This window comes from Diaphorina citri, unplaced genomic scaffold (assembly GCF_000475195.1).
Source record: "Diaphorina citri unplaced genomic scaffold, Diaci psyllid genome assembly version 1.1 scaffold1679, whole genome shotgun sequence".
NCBI lineage: Eukaryota > Metazoa > Arthropoda > Insecta > Hemiptera > Psyllidae > Diaphorina > Diaphorina citri.
The window spans coordinates 19,254-36,438 of NW_007379105.1; the positions used below are offsets into that span (position 1 = coordinate 19,254).

Below are 17,185 nucleotides of genomic sequence, written 5' to 3' on the forward strand. Positions count from 1 at the left end.
TGGATTGGTCGGTGTTTTTCTGATTGGGAAAAATTATCCTAGGTACCTATATATGTAGCAATATTGAAAAAGGTCCTAAAAAGGCGCTCCGAGTGGATGTAAACTGTTGTAGTTGTGGATGGAACTAAAATAATTCTATGACTCCCATAGAGATTCGAACCCACAATCTCCTGAGTGCTTACCCAATACCCAGTGACCACTCAGCGCCTAAGGTGTAAACACCTTGATGCTGATGATAAAGTAAGCTAAACAAAAGAATTAAAAAACTTGGGTACCGCTTTCACATTATTTCAAGGCACGAAAAAGTCTGGTTAGAAAATTTCCACCCCAGCATTTGAACTCAAAGTCAGTGCTCTTTCCCACTCGGCCACAGAGGTAGGTTGATAAAGTAAGCTTAGTAGATTTTTATTTGTATTTTTTTTTTCTCCTTTTACTTAGGATAGAAGAATAAATTAAGTGTCTAGGATCGAACCCGCGACCTCCACACTGGGAGCTAGCAGCGACTTACCGTATATACATCATTCTTACTGAAGCATACAATACAATCTCCGGGCTGTATATTATCCAGTGATCCTACTGCTGAATCTTCAATCTGTAACTCGGTTAGTCTCTTGTATTTATACACCTGAGACAAGGAGGAATTTTAATATTTTTCATCAAAATTGTCTGGCTGGGGGACTTTAAACAAGGAGTAAGCTAGACTGGCTGGGGGACTTTAAACAGAGAGTAGTCCAGCCTAGTCTGGCTGGGGGACTTTAAACAGGGAGGATACCAACCCGAAATTTCCATTGTTAAAGAAATAGCAAAGGTTTTTTTTTTGTAGACAAAACCAAATGTTAGCCCAAAGTAATCACCCTAGCTAAGGCTGATTTTTTTTACGTTCATGTTCTTTTCTCTTAACTTTCAAGGCTATAAGAACTTTCAGGACTCCACTGTTTGTTGTTATAGTTTCATCATTTCATCCGTCAAACCTCTTACAGAAAAAAAAAACTCTCTTTTCTCCAGTTGATTTACCTCAACATCCTCATTGGTAGTCATCATAATGGCTTTAACCAGATCTACGGCACCGGCTTCACCACACACATGTATTTCCTTTGCCATGAGACCTAGTAGTGCACGAGTCCATGCCCAGCCTCGAGTTATATCTCGCATCATTTGTATCTCATCAATAACTGCCACCTCGTCTGTAAAAAAGTAATGGAAATGAATGGAAAAGAAATTTGATGCAGTTTGCATAGGAACCATGCAAGATATGCACTCCAGGGCAAAAAATAAGTTGGGACAGTTTGTATTTTCATCTCTTTACTTTGACAGCCTTCCTGGAATGTCTTGAAATACTTTTCAATATTTCATGGTAGGTACCAATTTAAACCATGATTTAGCCATCCTAGTTAGTAAATGTCTATGTAATAATATTACACAACAGATTGATATACATACATTATAGGGAGATGAATTTCAATTTACAAATGAAATACCTACATACCTAGCTTTAGAGATTTTCTTTTCTAAACTTGCGTTTAGGTCTGACCTACATAAAGTTTTTACCTTCCTAATTCTTCCTACAAATATCACAAACAAAGTACAAACAGTACCTACCAACATCCTTGGTAATAGTTACCTACCCAACAGTTTATAATTTCTGGCTCTAAAGATACCCAGAACCCAAAATACCCTGTAACTGCAAGTCTTATCGTCCCGGAAAGAACAGGAGGATAGGATAGGAGAAAGCTAGCCGATCCGAGAACGAACCTTACTTGCTTAGGACAAAGTTTGTCCTGGGCGGGAATCGATCCCGCGACCAAGCGGTTACAAGGTAGACATGCTACCCTCCAAGCTAACTAGGCAACCAACATAAGTATACGATTTGAGTCTTCAGTTGCAACACTGCATATGTACTCGTAGTTTAAGCAGGATTTACAATGGCTAAAGAAAGCCCATTTTATTTACAACATACATACTGTTTTTCCTAAAGTATTTCCCATTTTATTTTTATTATTTTTTTTAAATAAGAATTGCACTACAAGATAGCTTAGAAGGCGCTGATAGTGATAGGATGATATACTATGGGATGGGCATGCTACTACACAGACCACCACAAGGATGATATATCAAGAACTTCAAAAACAAGAGGAATCTAAAACACCATTTGGTATAACCAGTTAATAGTTAGAATAAAATCTAGATTCCAGTTGTTTTTGAAGTAATTACGACATTTTTCGGTAAATAATAAATTATTATTCCTAAAGAAAATCCCTTATACTCATCCTAAGAACTTCTTACACTTCTCGAAAAATAACGGATATTGGATACTCTTTGAAACAAGGGTTCAAACAACACCGGTAATGTTTCACTACTAAATAACACTAGTGACTGTCTGTTTCTTGACAGGGGCTGGTTTGAACGTGACTATCGTATACAATATGCTCCCTATAATACTAATGTTGATACCTATGAAATTATTCACACTATACACATAGTCTCCGCCGATAAACATACCCAGATAGGTAAGCAGAATGTTCTTCAGACAGCCTATGATAGTAGTGGTAAGCGCACTGTTGTATTGTGTACACAACATGATGGAGTAGTTCAATATGAATCCCATACAACAGGATAGGATGAATTGGATCTGGAACCACATGTCCCACAGGTATTCATACTCGAGTACTTTGGCATAATCGTCGCTAAGGTAAATAAATATCACAGTCACTGGTAACATAAACACACTTGAGTAGAACATCAGTCCATACTTCCCCATGTCTTTCTTGGGATCCAACTTCTTCTTCGTATACACGCCGTTCACTGCGGTCAGGAAATTATTCAACAGAACAAACACATAACCTTGGAAGTTATACCCAAGGTCATTCAACGCCGCGATCACAGCGCCCCCTATCATCATTCCTACAGTTATCTTAACGCTACGATTAGGCACGATGTGAAGCACATAGTACTCGGCTATCATCGTCATTAAGATCGAGAATCTTCGGAGCATGGTGAACATGGGTAGTGAGAGCTCCTTGGTACCACCCAGACCAAACACCATATTGCCTAAGTAAATAAACGGAAGGGGCATCAACTCGAAGAATATATTGCGGTGGTAGTTGGGAAACTGAATGAATCTCAATTTCTTGCCTACGTATAGAACGACCACGGTGGTAAGGAGTTGGCCAAGCGCCACGATCTTGAAACTAGGAAACACGTAACTCGTGAGGACAGACTTGTTAACAATCGTTATAAACAACGAACACAATGCATAAAACAGAGCCGTGCTTATCTTGGCGATCGTGGTGTCATAGTTGACCAGACTGACCGCCTCCTTGGTGTGTGAACTTGGCGTGTCTTTGTGACTTGTGTGGTTTTTGTGGAGGATATCACTGTTTGTTGTATCTTCCTCATCGTCACTTGTGTTAATGAGGAGAGGTTCACTCTGTTCCTGGGTGAGATGTTTGGAACTTGATGCTATCATGACTGAATGTGGTTTCTTAATTTATTTTTATTTCAAGTGACGAATATGATATTCACGTAGAACTGCGATGAAGTTTGTTAACTTGGGAAACGGAATTCTTTGATGATAAAAGGACTAGGGTCACTTTGTCAACGGAAACTCCGACTCGAAGTTTTTGGGTTGTAGGTTGCGGATGTGATTCCCGCCCAGGACAAATAGATAAAGATAAGATTTGTTCACCAGATAAGATTCATTCGTGGAATGGCTAACTTTCTTCTATCCTGTCCTCAACTCCATCTCTCACGAACCCGCAACTTAGCGTTTGCAAAGCAGACGCGCTACCCTCCAAGCTTGGAAGCTAGTGTTTACAAAACACTAGCTTCCAAGCTAAATATCAGACTTTGTCACCTTCCTCAGAACAAGACAACATTAGAAGTATGTGTAGACAGTGTGGCATCAGCATTGAGCAGAGGTGTTATTGTTCCGGACTCAAAGAGAAGGAGGATATGATGAGAAATTCAGCCTTTCCGAAAACAAAAGTTATCTGTTTAGAATACATTTCGGTCCGGACGGAAATCGAACCCGAGACTTAGCGTTTGCAAAGTAGACTCGCTACCCTAGCTAGCTTCCAAGCTAAATTCAGACTTTGTCACCTTCCTCAGAACAAGACAACATTAGAAGTATGTGTAGACAGTGTGGCATCAGCATTGGCTGCTGTACGGGGTGGTGCTGATCGATTGGAACTCTGTGCTGCATTATCCGAGGGGGGCCTCACACCGACACTTGGTTTATACAGGGTGATCAAGCGTTTGGTCCTGGTGCCTGTGTTTGTTATGATTCGAGTGAGGGCAGGTAAGATTTACATACATTAATTTTATTATCATACCTACATATTTTTATTTATTTTATTGTGTTTTTAACGTCACGGATGTATAACTGTTGAGCTTTTAGTGACGACGATTTTACGCTCCATTTGGCGACAAGCTACCGGCCTCCTCACATGCCGAGTGAGGTCAGAGAAAGTCAGCAGTACGTGATTACCCACATAATCTTTCGTCCGAAATCCGATTACCAAATAATAACGACGAACCTTATTTGTTTAGGATTAGGTCCGCCCCAAGCGGGAATTGAACTCGTGCCCCAGCGTTTACATGGCAGGCGTGCTACCCTGGCAGCTTTAGTCATGCAATTTTTTCTTCGACTGAAACTCAACTGTAAAACACTAATATCTCACCATTCCCAGGTTTCGACTTCGTATTCTCGCAAGCTGAGAGGTACTAAACAAATTGTGAAATTTTCATAAATTTCTGTGATAACACTGCAATTAAATGTAGGTAATTAAAATCATATAAACACATTTGATTACTTACTTATTAATTTTAACAAAAATAATATATGTTGTTCTTAAACAATCTTGAATCTTCACTGCCCAAGTAATTTTGAATAACACTTTTGTTCTGAAAGCACTGACTTGTTTTTTACTCTAGTCTTTGCATGTGTAGTTTTCTATTGTTTTGTAAGTACTTAAACAAATTTCCATTTTTTAGACACTTAGAATCACCTCAGAGATATATCTTATTCAAGAGCCATTTCTTATTCAAGAGATTCCAGCATTAAACCTTGTAGGTAGTCAAGTTCCTTAAATTTGACGGAATTTAACAAAAATATGTTGTTCTTAAACAATCTTGAATCTTTACTGCCCAAGTAATTTTGAATAACACTTTTATTCTGAAAGCACTGACTTGTTTTTTACTCTAGTCTTTGCATGTGTAGTTTTCTATTGTTTTGTAAGTACTTACTTAAACACATTTCCATTTTTTAGACACTTAGAATCACCTCAGAGATATACCTATCTTATTCAAGAGCCATTTCTTATTCAAGAGATTCCAGCATTAAACCTTGTAGGTAGTCAAGTTCCTTAAATTTGACGGAAAAATTAATGTTTAAGTAACCTATGTTTCTTTGTTACTACATACTAGCTATAATGGTTACTGTGATGTCTTTGATTGTTCTAGATTCACACTGGGGAAACTCTTAGAAATACCTGCCAGATTGACAAGAATATGATGAGGATTCCACCAAAAGATCATTAAAATTCCAATAAAGGGATATGTTTATTTAAAGAAATACCTTTCAAAGAGTCAAAACATTCAGCTGGGAATTCAACTGATTTCCAAATCTAATCACAAAGAAGAAAAAAAATAATCAAACAACAGAAATCAATATCTAACTCTTCATCTCTAATATTCTTTTTCAATGCTATTCTTTATTTCAAACATACGTATTATGAACCTATAGGTACTGGGCACCTTGTCCAAAATATTCTACAGAGATAAATTGTTCATGAAAGATGAGTAGGTATATTTCGTGACCTAGTGATGCAACATACACATGGTCAATTGGTCACACACCACACAGACATGTACCTACCTATTCGACAGATTCGACACTAAATAATAGGTATCCTTACAGTGAGTATACAACCACAAAATTCTTAATAAGTGAGTAGGTTCCTACTCACTTATTAATTAGCTAGGTACCTAGGATTTTTTTTAGAGGCAACTAGGTATAAATGCTGAGGTCTTATCGTCCCGAAATCGAAGAGAGAAGGAGATAAGGATAATTAGAAAGCCAGAAATTGAACAATTGATTAGTTCAATAACAATCTCAAAGAACCTTTTTTCGGCCCTCATATCTGGAGTTTGACTATTGAAACCCACAACACTCTCTCCTCTCTGACATTCACCTCTTCACAATGTCCACCTCCTATCTGGAACAATATCTGGACAGTCTCGTTTTTTTTTTAGAGGCAACTAGGTATAAATGCTGAGGTCTTATCGTCCCGAAATCGAAGAGAGAAGGAGATAAGGATAATTAGAAAGCCAGCCAGTCCGGAACGAACCTTATTAGCTAAATCCTCTTTAGAGATAAGCCAAGTGTTTAGGACAATGTCCGCAACGGGCGAGAATCGAACCAGCGATCTAGCACTTACAAGACAGGCGCGCTACCTTCCACTGACAAGACTGGCTGTGCCTAGTAGGTATCAATGTAGGTATTTTGTTTCATTGGGTAGTTACATTACATTAGCTATATTTTAGTTATCTACACCATGATTCTTGTAAACTTCTAGATAATTATAAGATACCAACACATGAAGACGGTTGTTAAAAAATTAAGTTGTGAGGTCATCAACGTCCTTGAATGACCTCATGTATACAGGGTTAACTAGAAAATTGAACAATTGATTAGTTCAATAACAATCTCAAAGAACCTTTTTTTGGCCCTCATATCTGGAGTTTGATTAATTATTGAAACCCACAACACTCTCTCTCTGACATTCACCTCTTCACAATGTCCACCTCCTATCTGGAACAATATCTGGACAGTCTCGACTCGCTACCTATTGAACTTCAGCGTAACTTCACTCTCATGCGAGAGCTGGACTCACGAGCACAAGATGTGATGAAAACCATAGACCGTGTCGCTGAAGACTATTTGGACAATATGAAACACTACAGCAAGGATAAGAAGAAGGAGACACTGGCTGAGATACAGAAATATTTTGATAAGACGAAGGAGTATGGAGATGATAAGGTACAGCTTGCAATACAAACGTACGAGATGGTGGACAAGTATATACGGAAACTGGACACTGACCTGGCCAGGTAAGTGAAATAGATTTTTTTTTTATTTCTTTAACAGCGGAGGTCTTATCGTCCTGAAATCTAAGGGAGAAGAAAGACAGGACAGGAGAAAGCCAGCCATTCAGAGAACGAACATCATTATCTCTTCAGGATAATATCCACCCCAGGCTTTAATCGAACCCCTGGCCTAGCGCTTACAAGGCAGACATGCTACCCTCCAAGCTAACTAGGCTGGCGAAAGGTATTTTGTAGTAGCACTACTTACTTAATGGTTAATTTGAGTTGTGGAACTCGCTCAGAAAAGAGCCCATAGAGGGCCCCCAAAGGTCCAATTCAGTCTAAAATGTAAGCATCAGATATTGCTCTTTAGGTAGGTATTTAATTTATTTGCCAAATTTCATGAAAATGCAGCAAAGTGTTCGAGTTATGGTGAAATGAACAAACACACAAACTGTACGGATTTTAACTTGCTGAAAATTCAACGATTATTTGTTGCCAAGTTTTCAACTAGTTCAAATCCAGAACTTGCTGTTTCTGGCTTGGTAGATTCTCATTTGATTGTAAATACTTGTCCGTGTTCTCACCCAACCTCTCTCCCTCTTCTTCTTTCAGATTCGAGCAGGAGATTCAAGAGAAAGCATTGAAGAACACCACGGGAGGTGCTGGGGGTGGTGGCAGTGGTACAGGTTCTGGTTCTGGCAGCGCTGGAGGTGCCGCGTCTAAATCTAAACGGGGCCGGAAGAAAGCCAAAGACAAGGCAGAGTCTGCCACGGATGCCGCAGGTGATGATAAGAGTTCCAACTCGAAGAAGAAAGTGGCGAAGAAAATCACCGGGGTTGGGGGTGTGGTCGGGGTACTGAACGCTATAGTGGCTGCAGACCCTGACGTAGCTGCACCTAGCCATGACGTCCTAGACATGCCAGTAGACCCTAATGAGCCCACGTACTGTGTATGTCAGCAAGTCTCCTATGGTGAAATGATAGGGTGCGATAACCCAGACTGTCCCATCGAGTGGTTCCACTTTGCATGTGTATCTCTCACGACCAAACCCAAAGGCAAGTGGTACTGTCCCAAGTGTACGAGTGATCGGAAGAAGAAATGAGAGAGACTGACTGGGAGTCCTAGCCCAAGCAATAGCACTAGGACTGACTTGAATCCAACTGAGCGGGAGGGGAAGAAGAAGATGGTGAGGAATCAACGAGGCAATGGTGCGGGGGTGAAGAATACGAGTGAGAGGAAGAGAAAATGAATTGTGTGAACAAAGGCCAAAGAGAAGGGATTATCAGAGGAAGATGTAAACCGACGCAACGCAGGTGGAAGCCGCTATCAAAAAACGCCGATCCCACCTGAATGGGAAAAGGCTAAGAAGAAGAAGAGAAAATGAACCAGCCAGCTTCGTTCGCTTGGAGCTCATCTGCCTTGTAAGCGCTAGGTCGTGGGTTCGAATCCCACCTGGCGCCTGGGGTGAACTTTATCCTCACATAGACACTAAAGCATGACAACATTCTTGAGAATTTGACATATGAGTTCTAATTCTAAGCTTTGGTGTGACATACATCAAAAATATTAACTGTTTTCATATTTAATAGTGATAGTTTGATAGCAGTCCAGTATTTTTTTGTACAGAATTTCAAGTTATTTGTAAAATTATTTCGACGTTTATCTCATTATTTGTGTACAAACAGGGCTAGAAACTAGAGACCATTAAGTATTACTTCTCTAGTGTAGATAAATCTGATTGTTGGACTCGTGATTATTTTTCGGCTATCGTGCATCAGATTTGAGTTTGGTTTCCCTATACCGACTTACCCATTTAAACTGGGCAAAAGTTGATGGATTGTCTCCCAATACATTATTAGTACCTAATACCTAATATTTGTAATTTTATGAATCACGATAATTATTGTTCATGTACGTATACCTTTTTTATGTAAATAAAATAGTTTTAGTTATTGTAATATCAGTAAGACCGAGTGTCATTTTTATTACTAGGTATTGTCTTTTAATCTTAGTTTTCACTTCGGGAAATTTTCAGATAAATAGCTGGGTATACTTCGAATTGAAAAAGTGCCCGTCTGAGTTGGTCAAATGGTATAGCTACAGCTGTTTCTGCCGCACCTTTTAGCTGGAATCTAAACCAACTCAAGAGTCCTTACGAGACTGAAATAGCCAGTAGCTATTGTCTCAGATGGTTACCCATCACATATTGCTTTATTTAACTTCGGTGATCCATTACGTTTTATAGAGAAAGCGAAAGAGATGACAATTTTTGATGGAGGGATCTGTAACAGCGGAGGTGTTATTGTTCCGGAGTCAAAGAGAAGGAGGATATGATGAGAAATTCAGCCTTTCCGAAAACAAAAGTTATCTGTTTAGAATAGTTGTGTGTGTCTGAGTTATGATTAACCATTTTAACCAATAAGAAAAATGTTACCTAGCTACCTGCTACCTACAAGTATTAGAACTTTATCTTTTTCTTTGATCTTGGACATTTGTATAGCTAGGAGTGTTAGGCAATAGAGAAACTAGGACCATTATCTCAAATAGCCTCTAACACATTTAACATACCTAATTATTGAATAAAGCTTAAGCTTAAAGATGAAAATACATTAGATTCCCTTATCAGTTCATCAGAGATGTAAATTCTTATCAGTAAATTAGGGTCCTACCTAGATCATCTTTGTAGGAGCCCAATCACATTCTAATGTTTCCAGAAGGGTTCTGCGTTCAAAAGAAAAGGTTTTTATTAGAAAATCAACTTACCTTCTCAAGGGAAAGCCTTCAACACGTAATAAATTAATTGATTAAAGATTTCTAATAAAGAATTTTAATTTTTGCCACGAAAGCACAGATTTTTTTTTTTTTAGTTCTGAGGTTCTGACTGGTGACTGAACTGATAGGTGAGAAGTTATCTTAGTTATCGCAGCGCAGGTCTTGCAGGAGGGGAGAAAACGAGGACCGATGAGAAGTTATCGCAAACGTCATGGGTGACTTTTAAGGCAGAAGAGGGGAAATTTTCAGCAGGAAAAAATGTTGAAGGAGCAGGAAAAAAAGCCACAGAGGCGGAAAATTTGTATTGGACATTTTTGATTATTCATTTCATTTTATGGATTATCGGCTTTCAATTTATGGAAAAAGCTTTATAAAATGTTCTTATCAGATATCAGATTAATCAAAAATCTTGCAAAAAAAAAAATGAAAAAAAATAGTGAAATATTTTTAACCGAACTTTGCTAGTTTGCTGTTGGCAACACTGGTTTTTGTCCGGCTATTTTTTGTTTGTGTTTTCTTTCCGATCTTCGATCTCGCTTCTCGCTTTTCCGGATTTTCCGATTTCGACTGCTCTGTTAGTCTGCTCCAATATCCAATATTCCGCAGAGGAAGAAGTTTTTGCTGTTTCATTTAACCTTTTTTCCGCCGGACTGAGTTTTATACGCCGGAAACCATAGGGTTTTGTCCAACTCAGTTCAAACACTCGTCGAGTATGTCTGGCAATATGACATATTCAAGCGATGAGGTGAATTTCCTGGTCTACAGGTATCTGCAGGAGTCAGGTAAGTGCAGGTGTTTTATTTCTCTTTATCAGTCGAAACAGACACCAAACTGTCTCATCTGTTCAAGACTTCTGATCTGGAACACCGGAAAATTGAGTGGTCCGTTGATCCTTCTCTGAAGAATCTCCTTAAAGCCCAGGAGGTTTAATGGTTTTATGTTTGAAACAACAGAGGTTAATGACCCTAAACTTGATGCTTCCTAGTCTGTTTACATGTTTACAAATTATTTGGACTAAAGAATGCTATGCAGGTGTTTTATTTCTCTTTATCAGTCGAAACAGAGACCAAACTGTCTTATCTGTTCAAGATTTCTGACCTGGAACACCGGAAAATTGAGTGGTCAGTTGATCTTTCTCTGAAGAATCTCCTAAAAGTCCAGGAGGTTTAATGGTTTTATGTTTGAAGCAACTGAGGTTAATGACCTAAACTTGATGCTTCTTAGTCTGTGTACATGTTTACAAATTATTTGGACTAAAGAATGTTATAATTTTAAGAATAAATTAATTGTTTTAATGATGAAATTTTAATGGTAACACTTGAGTTTTGATTGGATATAATTACAATTTAATTTCCCATTTGCAGGATTTCAGCACTCAGCGTACACATTTGGAATAGAGTCTCACATATCCCAGTCCAATATTGATGGAGCACTAGTACCTCCGGCTGCATTGCTTAGTATTATTCAGAAGGGACTACAGTATACTGAAGCTGAAATAAGTGTTGGAGAAGTAAGTAATCATAAGTAATCAAACTACGGACTTGAATTATGCCAATGGTATAATTCAGAGTTGTAAACCAAGGGGCTAGGTCTAGGTTTTGCTGGGCACAGGCTGTAAGTCTGCTGTAATACACCAGAAAACAGAGAGAAAGAAAGAAAGAAAAAAAAACTAAGTAAGGGGGAAAATTAAATGAGCTAGTCACATTCTTTTGTTTGAAATGACAAAATATTAAAAAGAATTGGAATTCTATTTCAGAATGGACAAGAGCAAAGGCCAACAGAAAGCTTGTCTCTCATAGATGCTGTACTGCCTGACTTTGTAGCAAACCGACAAAATCAGTTGAACTCTCAGAGAACCAACAACCCAAGCACAGGACCAGCTATCACAAATGGAGAGGAAGGTATGCTATATCCTTGACCAGAAAACTGAGGCCTGGTTAGAGTATTTTTTCATGAATTTTTTTTTACAATCTAAAAATCCATTTTTTTTTTAATTCTTTAATTACTATGTTTGCACACTATAATAAATGTTAATAATAAAAAAAAACTTTAATTACTCTAATGCTAATCTCAAATTGTCTTTTCGTTATTCCAGTGCATCGTTTGACTCTACCGTGAGACTATGGGATGTCGAGAGAGGAGAATGTCTCAACACATTAACCCGTCATACAGAACCTGTGTACAGTGTTGCCTTCTCTCCTGATGGCAAGTTCCTGGCCTCCGGGAGCTTCGACAAGTGTGTCCACATTTGGTCCGCCCGGGTACGTATGGGTTAAGGATGGGATTTGTTATTATTTCTTTCTTTTGTTAAGATTGAATAAAATTTGAGCCCATAAAAAAAAATAATAATAATAAGAGAGAGGAAAAAAGACAGTGATAGCATACAAAGAGAACTTTTTTTTCCTTTAACCAACTGCTAGCATAGTTAGCTTGGTTGGTAGCGTATCTGCATTGTAAGTGCTAGGCCGCGGGTTCGATTCCCACCAGGGGCGGATTTTTATCCTAAACAGATACATAAGGTTCGTTCTCGGAACGGCTGGCTTTCTCCTATCCTGTCTTCTTTCTCTCTTCACGATAAAAAACTTAGCAGTTACAGTTCCCTCTATCTTTTTCTTCGCCTTCTCCCGTGTTCAGACGGGGTCGACGTTTTTGGTCAGTCTCTCAAGCCCTCTATCCCTTACAAGCCAACTAATCTAAATACAGGTCGTATCAAAGCTTTTTCTTTTAAAAAAGCTCACTAACATGATTTTGTTTTGTTGAATTTCAGACGGGACAGCTCGTACATAGTTACAAGGGTACAGGCGGTATATTCGAGGTGTGTTGGAACTCGCGTGGTGACAAGGTCGGAGCTTTTTCTATAGAAAAATATTAATCAAAATCAGTAGGAGAAAAAATAAATGGATAATAATCTACCCTATACTGGAGGAGAGGAATAAAATCAATTAAATGATAATAATTTGTGCTAAAGCAAACTCTTTTCACAACTTTTGTGAATATCACAGCATTACTAAGTGCCTCCTTTGCAATCAATGTCCTCTTACTGTTTTACATAATAAGTAACTATTTTCCATTATTCACACACCCTCTCTCATTTCCTCACAGGTACTCCCCCTAATCCTCCCGAGTCCATGGAAGTTGATGCTAGTATTGAAATACCACAGAGTAAAGCAACCAAACTCATAGGTCATGAATCCGAAGTATTTATTTGTGCTTGGAATCCAGTTAAGGATTTTCTCGCCTCTGGGTAAGTGGGGTGTCATCACAGTAGATTGGGTACCTACCTAGTTTTCGCCTGTTACTATTATTTTGTCACTTGAAAAATTACAGTACTTAACAGCCATTACTTGCCTTTTTTTGAGGAGCAGAAAAGAGTTGAGAGAATGGAAGTGAGGTTTAGAAAAGGAAAGGGAGACCGAGAAAAACGTGGAAAAATTGTGAACCAAGACTTGCGTTAGAAAAAATCATTAGGACATAGGTACACAATAGGACTGTCTGAAAGAGACACTGACAAGGAACACCAAACTTTTGAAATAGGAAAAGGTTAGGAAGAAGAAGAAGAAGAAAGAAGGAGCAAAAAGGTTTTATTATTATTAATTTTTTTCAGACTCCTACTTAGCAGAATTTAACTTGATTATCTATCTGACTGAAGTGAAATCCACATTACTTTTTTTAAAGCTAAGTACCTACTTACTCAAGTGAGTACCTTTTTGTATGATGATACTCATTATAGTTCTATCATTTGTGTTTCCAGTTCTGGTGATAGCACTGCTCGTATCCTGACTGAAGTGAAATCCACATTACTTTTTTAAAGCTAAGTACCTACTTACTCAAGTGAGTACCTTTTTGTATGATGATACTCATTATATTTGTGTTTCCAGTTCTGGTGATAGCACTGCTCGTATCTGGGACATGACCGATTCCACTAAGAAAGATCCAAAAGAGTTGCAGATAGTTTTACGACATTGTATTAGTAAGGGAGGTACAGAGGTTCCGTCCAATAAAGATGTCACTTCACTCGATTGGAATGTAAGTAATGGGGGTTTTTGCTCACCAATAACATGGTGTAATAAGATGTTTTTACTGTGATATTTTCATCAGATCTCTTTGCTAGTATTACACAAATATATGACTGGTGGATGCTTGGCCACCTGCCTATAATACTGAGATCGTATACCTACCCATAATACATGCCACTTTACCTAAGTACTGCAAATATTGTATACCTTACTAAGACAGTTTGCAGAAGGGTTGTAAAATATAACTAATGCCAGCCTAGTTAGCTTAGTTGGTAGTGCGTCTGCCTTGTAAGCGCTAGGCCGCGGGTTCGATTCCCGCCCATTTTCATCAGATCTCTTTTCTAGGTTCAATTCATAAGCATGGACAATTTCTCGGTAATTATTGAGACAATGAAAAAGAAAGCTCCTTTTTGCGTTTTACTTAACCCTATAGTAACACCCGAACAGGGAGAATTTTATCTCAAACAGATAAGGTTCGTTCTCGGAACGGTTGGCTTTCTCCTATCCTGTCCTCTTTTCGTTTTTGGGATGATAAGACCTCCGTTGTTACACAGTTCTTTCTATCAAATCTGTTCAAGAAATAACGTCACTCTTAAGTGATCTATTGAGTTTATAATATTATCTTTACTAATTTTAATGTTATTATTTGTTATCTTCTTCAGAACAACGGTAGTTTCCTGGCTACTGGCTCGTATGATGGTTATGCTAGGATATGGACTAGTGATGGAACATCTCTTTTCTAGGTTCAATTCATAAGCAGGGACAATTTCTCGGTAATTATTTAGACAATGAAAAAGAAAGCTCCTTTTTGCGTTTTACTTAACCCTAAAGTAACACCCGAACAGGGAGAATTTTATCTCAAAGAGATAAGGTTCGTTCTCGGAACGGTTGGCTTTCTCCTATCCTGTCCTCTTTTCGTTTTTTTGGGATGATAAGACCTCCGTTGTTACAGTTCTTTCTATCAAATCTCTTCAAAAAATAACGTCACTCTTAAGTGATCTATTGAGTTTATAATATTATCTTTACTAATTTTAATTTCATTATTTGTTATCTTCTTCAGAACAACGGTAGTTTCCTGGCTACTGGCTCGTATGATGGTTATGCTAGGATATGGACTAGTGATGGAAGATGGGGGTTTTTGCTCACCAATAACATGGTGTAATAAGATGTTTTTACTGTGATATTTTCATCAGATCTCTTTTCTAGATTCAATTCATAAGCATGGACAATTTCTCGGTAATTATTTAGACAATGAAAAAGAAAGCTCCTTTTTGCGTTTTACTTAACCCTATAGTAAAACCCGAACAGGGAGAATTTTATCTCAAACACATAAGGTTCGTTCTCGGAACGGTTGGCTTTCTCCTATCCTGTCCTCTTTTCGTTTTTGGGATGATAAGACCTCCGTTGTTACACAGTTCTTTCTATCAAATCTCTTCAAGAAATAACGTCACTCTTAAGTGATCTATTGAGTTCATAATATTATCTTTACTAATTTTAATTTTGTCATTTGTTATCTTGTTCAGAACAACGGTAGTTTCCTGGCTACTGGCTCGTATGATGGTTATGCTAGGATATGGACTAGTGATGGAAGTCTGAAGAGTACACTCGGCCAACACAAGGGCCCCATATTTGCACTCAAATGGAACAAGAGAGGCAATTACATTCTCAGTGCAGGTATGTAGCAGGGCCCCATATTCGCACTCAAATGGAACAAGAGAGGCAATTACATTCTCAGTGCAGGTATGTAGCTCAGAATGTCAACTCATCAGAAACACTAAGGACATAACATGGCTAGTGGCTACTCATTGGACACCATTAGGACCCAACAGTAACTATCAAAGTCAAAATGCTAAGCAACCTCCTTGACCGAGTGGTTATCACACTAGGCTTGCACGCCAGAGGTACCGGGTTCGATTCCCGGCGTGTATAAAAGTGAAAAGCCAGCCTAGTTAGTAGCTTGGAGAGTAGCATGTCTGTCTTGTAAGCGTAGATAAGGTTTGTTTTTGAAACGACTGACTTTCTCCGACCCTGTCTTCCTTCTCTCTTCGATTTCCGGTCAATAATACTTCAGTTGTTACAATTCCCTCTATGAAACCTCTTCAAAAATAAGAATGACAAAAAATTAAATAATTAGAGATAAAAATAATTTAAATTAACTTCACACTTTCTTAAATTGCTAAAGTAAGAAGAAATTATTTAAATTTCATTTTTCTTCGTACTTGTAACGAAGAAAACGATAAAACCAAAATACAGTAGAACGTCGATTATTTCAACTAATTGGGACCAAGGGTAGTTGAAATAATCAAAATTCCATATAAAACAATAAAAAAAGGGACAAAATTTAGATAAAAAAAGAACAAAAATGATTAATACCCTATTTTGAACTAATTTTGGGGTTGAAATAATAGAGAGTTGAAATAGTGATGGAGGTTGAAATAATCAAGGTTCTACTGTACCTACCTATCCATGACAGTATCTTCTCCTATCATGTTAATGGCAACTTAAAAAATAATAATTAAAAAAAATCTGTAATAGTGTAAAAAAAGAAACAAGTAAATACCTAGGTACTGTACAACAATTCTCATTTCATTCCGCGCCTGCCCTGGATGTAGACTGGCAGAGTAACACGAGCTTTGCATCCTGCTCTACAGATCAGCATATTCATGTGTGTAAACTACACTCGGATAAACCTGTCAAGAGCTTTGAAGGACATACGGTAGGTACTGTGGTATTTTGAGAAAAATGTTTACATTCAACAAGTGTATCATTTCCCAGCTGTTTAAAGTAAACCAATAACTCTTGCATCACCTGAGATGACTCACAGCATTCCTCATGTTTACTCAAAGCATAAGCCTAACCTTCTATTTTACTAGCAAGACACATACATTCTATCTATCATTCTCTATACAATATTCTATTTGCAGTTCTTGCACTCTGTTACAGTTCAACGATCCAAGTATTGTGCCAATGTTGCAACTAGTTGCATATATCAGTGCACTTTTCTTTCTTGGCTCATCATGATTAAATGATTATTAGGTTGTGACAATGGATTTTTGTCATAAAATAAAACCATCTCTGAAGATTTTTTTTTCTTTCTTGAAAAGGAGAACCAAAAAGTAAAAAGTCATTAATATTTTACCACTGCTGTTGCTGCTGAAACCCTCCAAGAGATTATTTTTCTTCCTTTTTTCCCCTTTCTTCCTCTTGTCCTTTTTTGCATATTACTTGGTCCCTCAACAGTTTAGTGGAGACCTTTTGGTGGGAAAAAGCTGCAAAAAGTGTTTTTTTTTTTTTTTTTTTTTTTTTTT

General features: G+C 38.0%; 4 protein-coding genes and 1 long non-coding RNA gene across 6 annotated transcripts in view; 3 read left to right on the forward strand and 2 right to left on the reverse strand.

The window, feature by feature from the left end:
* Positions 1-478: 478 nt before the first annotated feature.
* LOC103516843 (ATP-dependent RNA helicase SUV3 homolog, mitochondrial-like) lies at positions 479-1,202 on the reverse strand. The gene is made up of 2 exons (XM_008481831.2): positions 1,015-1,202; positions 479-625 (listed from the first exon to the last, which is right to left on the reverse strand). Exons 1-2 carry the CDS (start codon positions 1,153-1,155, stop codon positions 494-496), a joined length of 273 nt encoding a protein of 90 aa, XP_008480053.1. The 5' UTR covers positions 1,156-1,202; the 3' UTR covers positions 479-493.
* Positions 1,203-1,504: 302 nt separating this feature from the next.
* On the reverse strand, positions 1,505-3,621 carry LOC103516841 (UDP-N-acetylglucosamine/UDP-glucose/GDP-mannose transporter). Its single transcript, XM_008481829.3, has one exon. The coding sequence runs from the start codon at positions 3,464-3,466 to the stop codon at positions 2,357-2,359; it is 1,110 nt and encodes a 369-aa protein (XP_008480051.1). The 5' UTR covers positions 3,467-3,621; the 3' UTR covers positions 1,505-2,356.
* A 1,493-nt stretch (positions 3,622-5,114) lies between these two features.
* LOC113470586 lies at positions 5,115-5,623 on the forward strand. Its single transcript, XR_003393592.1, has 2 exons — positions 5,115-5,232; positions 5,461-5,623. It is a non-coding gene; the product is annotated as an uncharacterized LOC113470586 (long non-coding RNA).
* Positions 5,624-6,084: 461 nt separating this feature from the next.
* LOC103516840 (inhibitor of growth protein 5-like) lies at positions 6,085-9,058 on the forward strand. 2 transcript variants are annotated; one of them, XM_026829134.1, is made up of 3 exons: positions 6,085-6,227; positions 6,824-7,110; positions 7,702-9,058. In XM_026829134.1, the coding sequence occupies exons 1-3, from the start codon at positions 6,201-6,203 to the stop codon at positions 8,189-8,191; spliced, it is 804 nt and encodes a 267-aa protein (XP_026684935.1). In that variant the 5' UTR covers positions 6,085-6,200; the 3' UTR covers positions 8,192-9,058. The 2 variants fall into 2 exon arrangements, with proteins under 2 accessions (XP_026684935.1, XP_008480050.1); XM_008481828.3 differs by lacking the exon at positions 6,085-6,227 and having other exon boundaries at positions 6,681-7,110.
* A 1,311-nt stretch (positions 9,059-10,369) lies between these two features.
* The window catches only part of LOC103516845 (F-box-like/WD repeat-containing protein TBL1XR1), a 17,082-nt gene continuing 10,266 nt past the window's right edge, over positions 10,370-17,185 (forward strand). Inside the window, exons 1-6 of the mRNA XM_017447228.2 lie at positions 10,370-10,643; positions 11,226-11,371; positions 11,618-11,762; positions 12,964-13,105; positions 13,740-13,887; positions 15,401-15,551. Of these exons, the coding sequence (XP_017302717.1) occupies positions 10,574-10,643; positions 11,226-11,371; positions 11,618-11,762; positions 12,964-13,105; positions 13,740-13,887; positions 15,401-15,551 (802 nt within the window). The 5' untranslated portion in view covers positions 10,370-10,573. The remainder of the gene's footprint in view (positions 10,644-11,225; positions 11,372-11,617; positions 11,763-12,963; positions 13,106-13,739; positions 13,888-15,400; positions 15,552-17,185) is intronic.

Excerpts from the sequence above, each read along its gene's own strand:
- LOC103516843 (XM_008481831.2), bottom strand. The coding sequence starts at position 1,155 with ATGATGCGAGATATAACTCGAGGCTGGGCATGGACTCGTGCACTACTA. Across the intron at positions 626-1,014 it reads CTACCAATGAGGATGTTGAG|GTGTATAAATACAAGAGACT; the intron begins GTAAATCAACTG and ends TCCTTGTCTCAG.
- LOC103516841 (XM_008481829.3), bottom strand. The coding sequence starts at position 3,466 with ATGATAGCATCAAGTTCCAAACATCTCACCCAGGAACAGAGTGAACCT.
- LOC103516840 (XM_026829134.1), top strand. The coding sequence starts at position 6,201 with ATGTCCACCTCCTATCTGGAACAATAT. Across the intron at positions 6,228-6,823 it reads CCTCCTATCTGGAACAATAT|CTGGACAGTCTCGACTCGCT; the intron begins CTGGACAGTCTC and ends CTGGAACAATAT. Across the intron at positions 7,111-7,701 it reads CTGGACACTGACCTGGCCAG|ATTCGAGCAGGAGATTCAAG; the intron begins GTAAGTGAAATA and ends TTCTTCTTTCAG.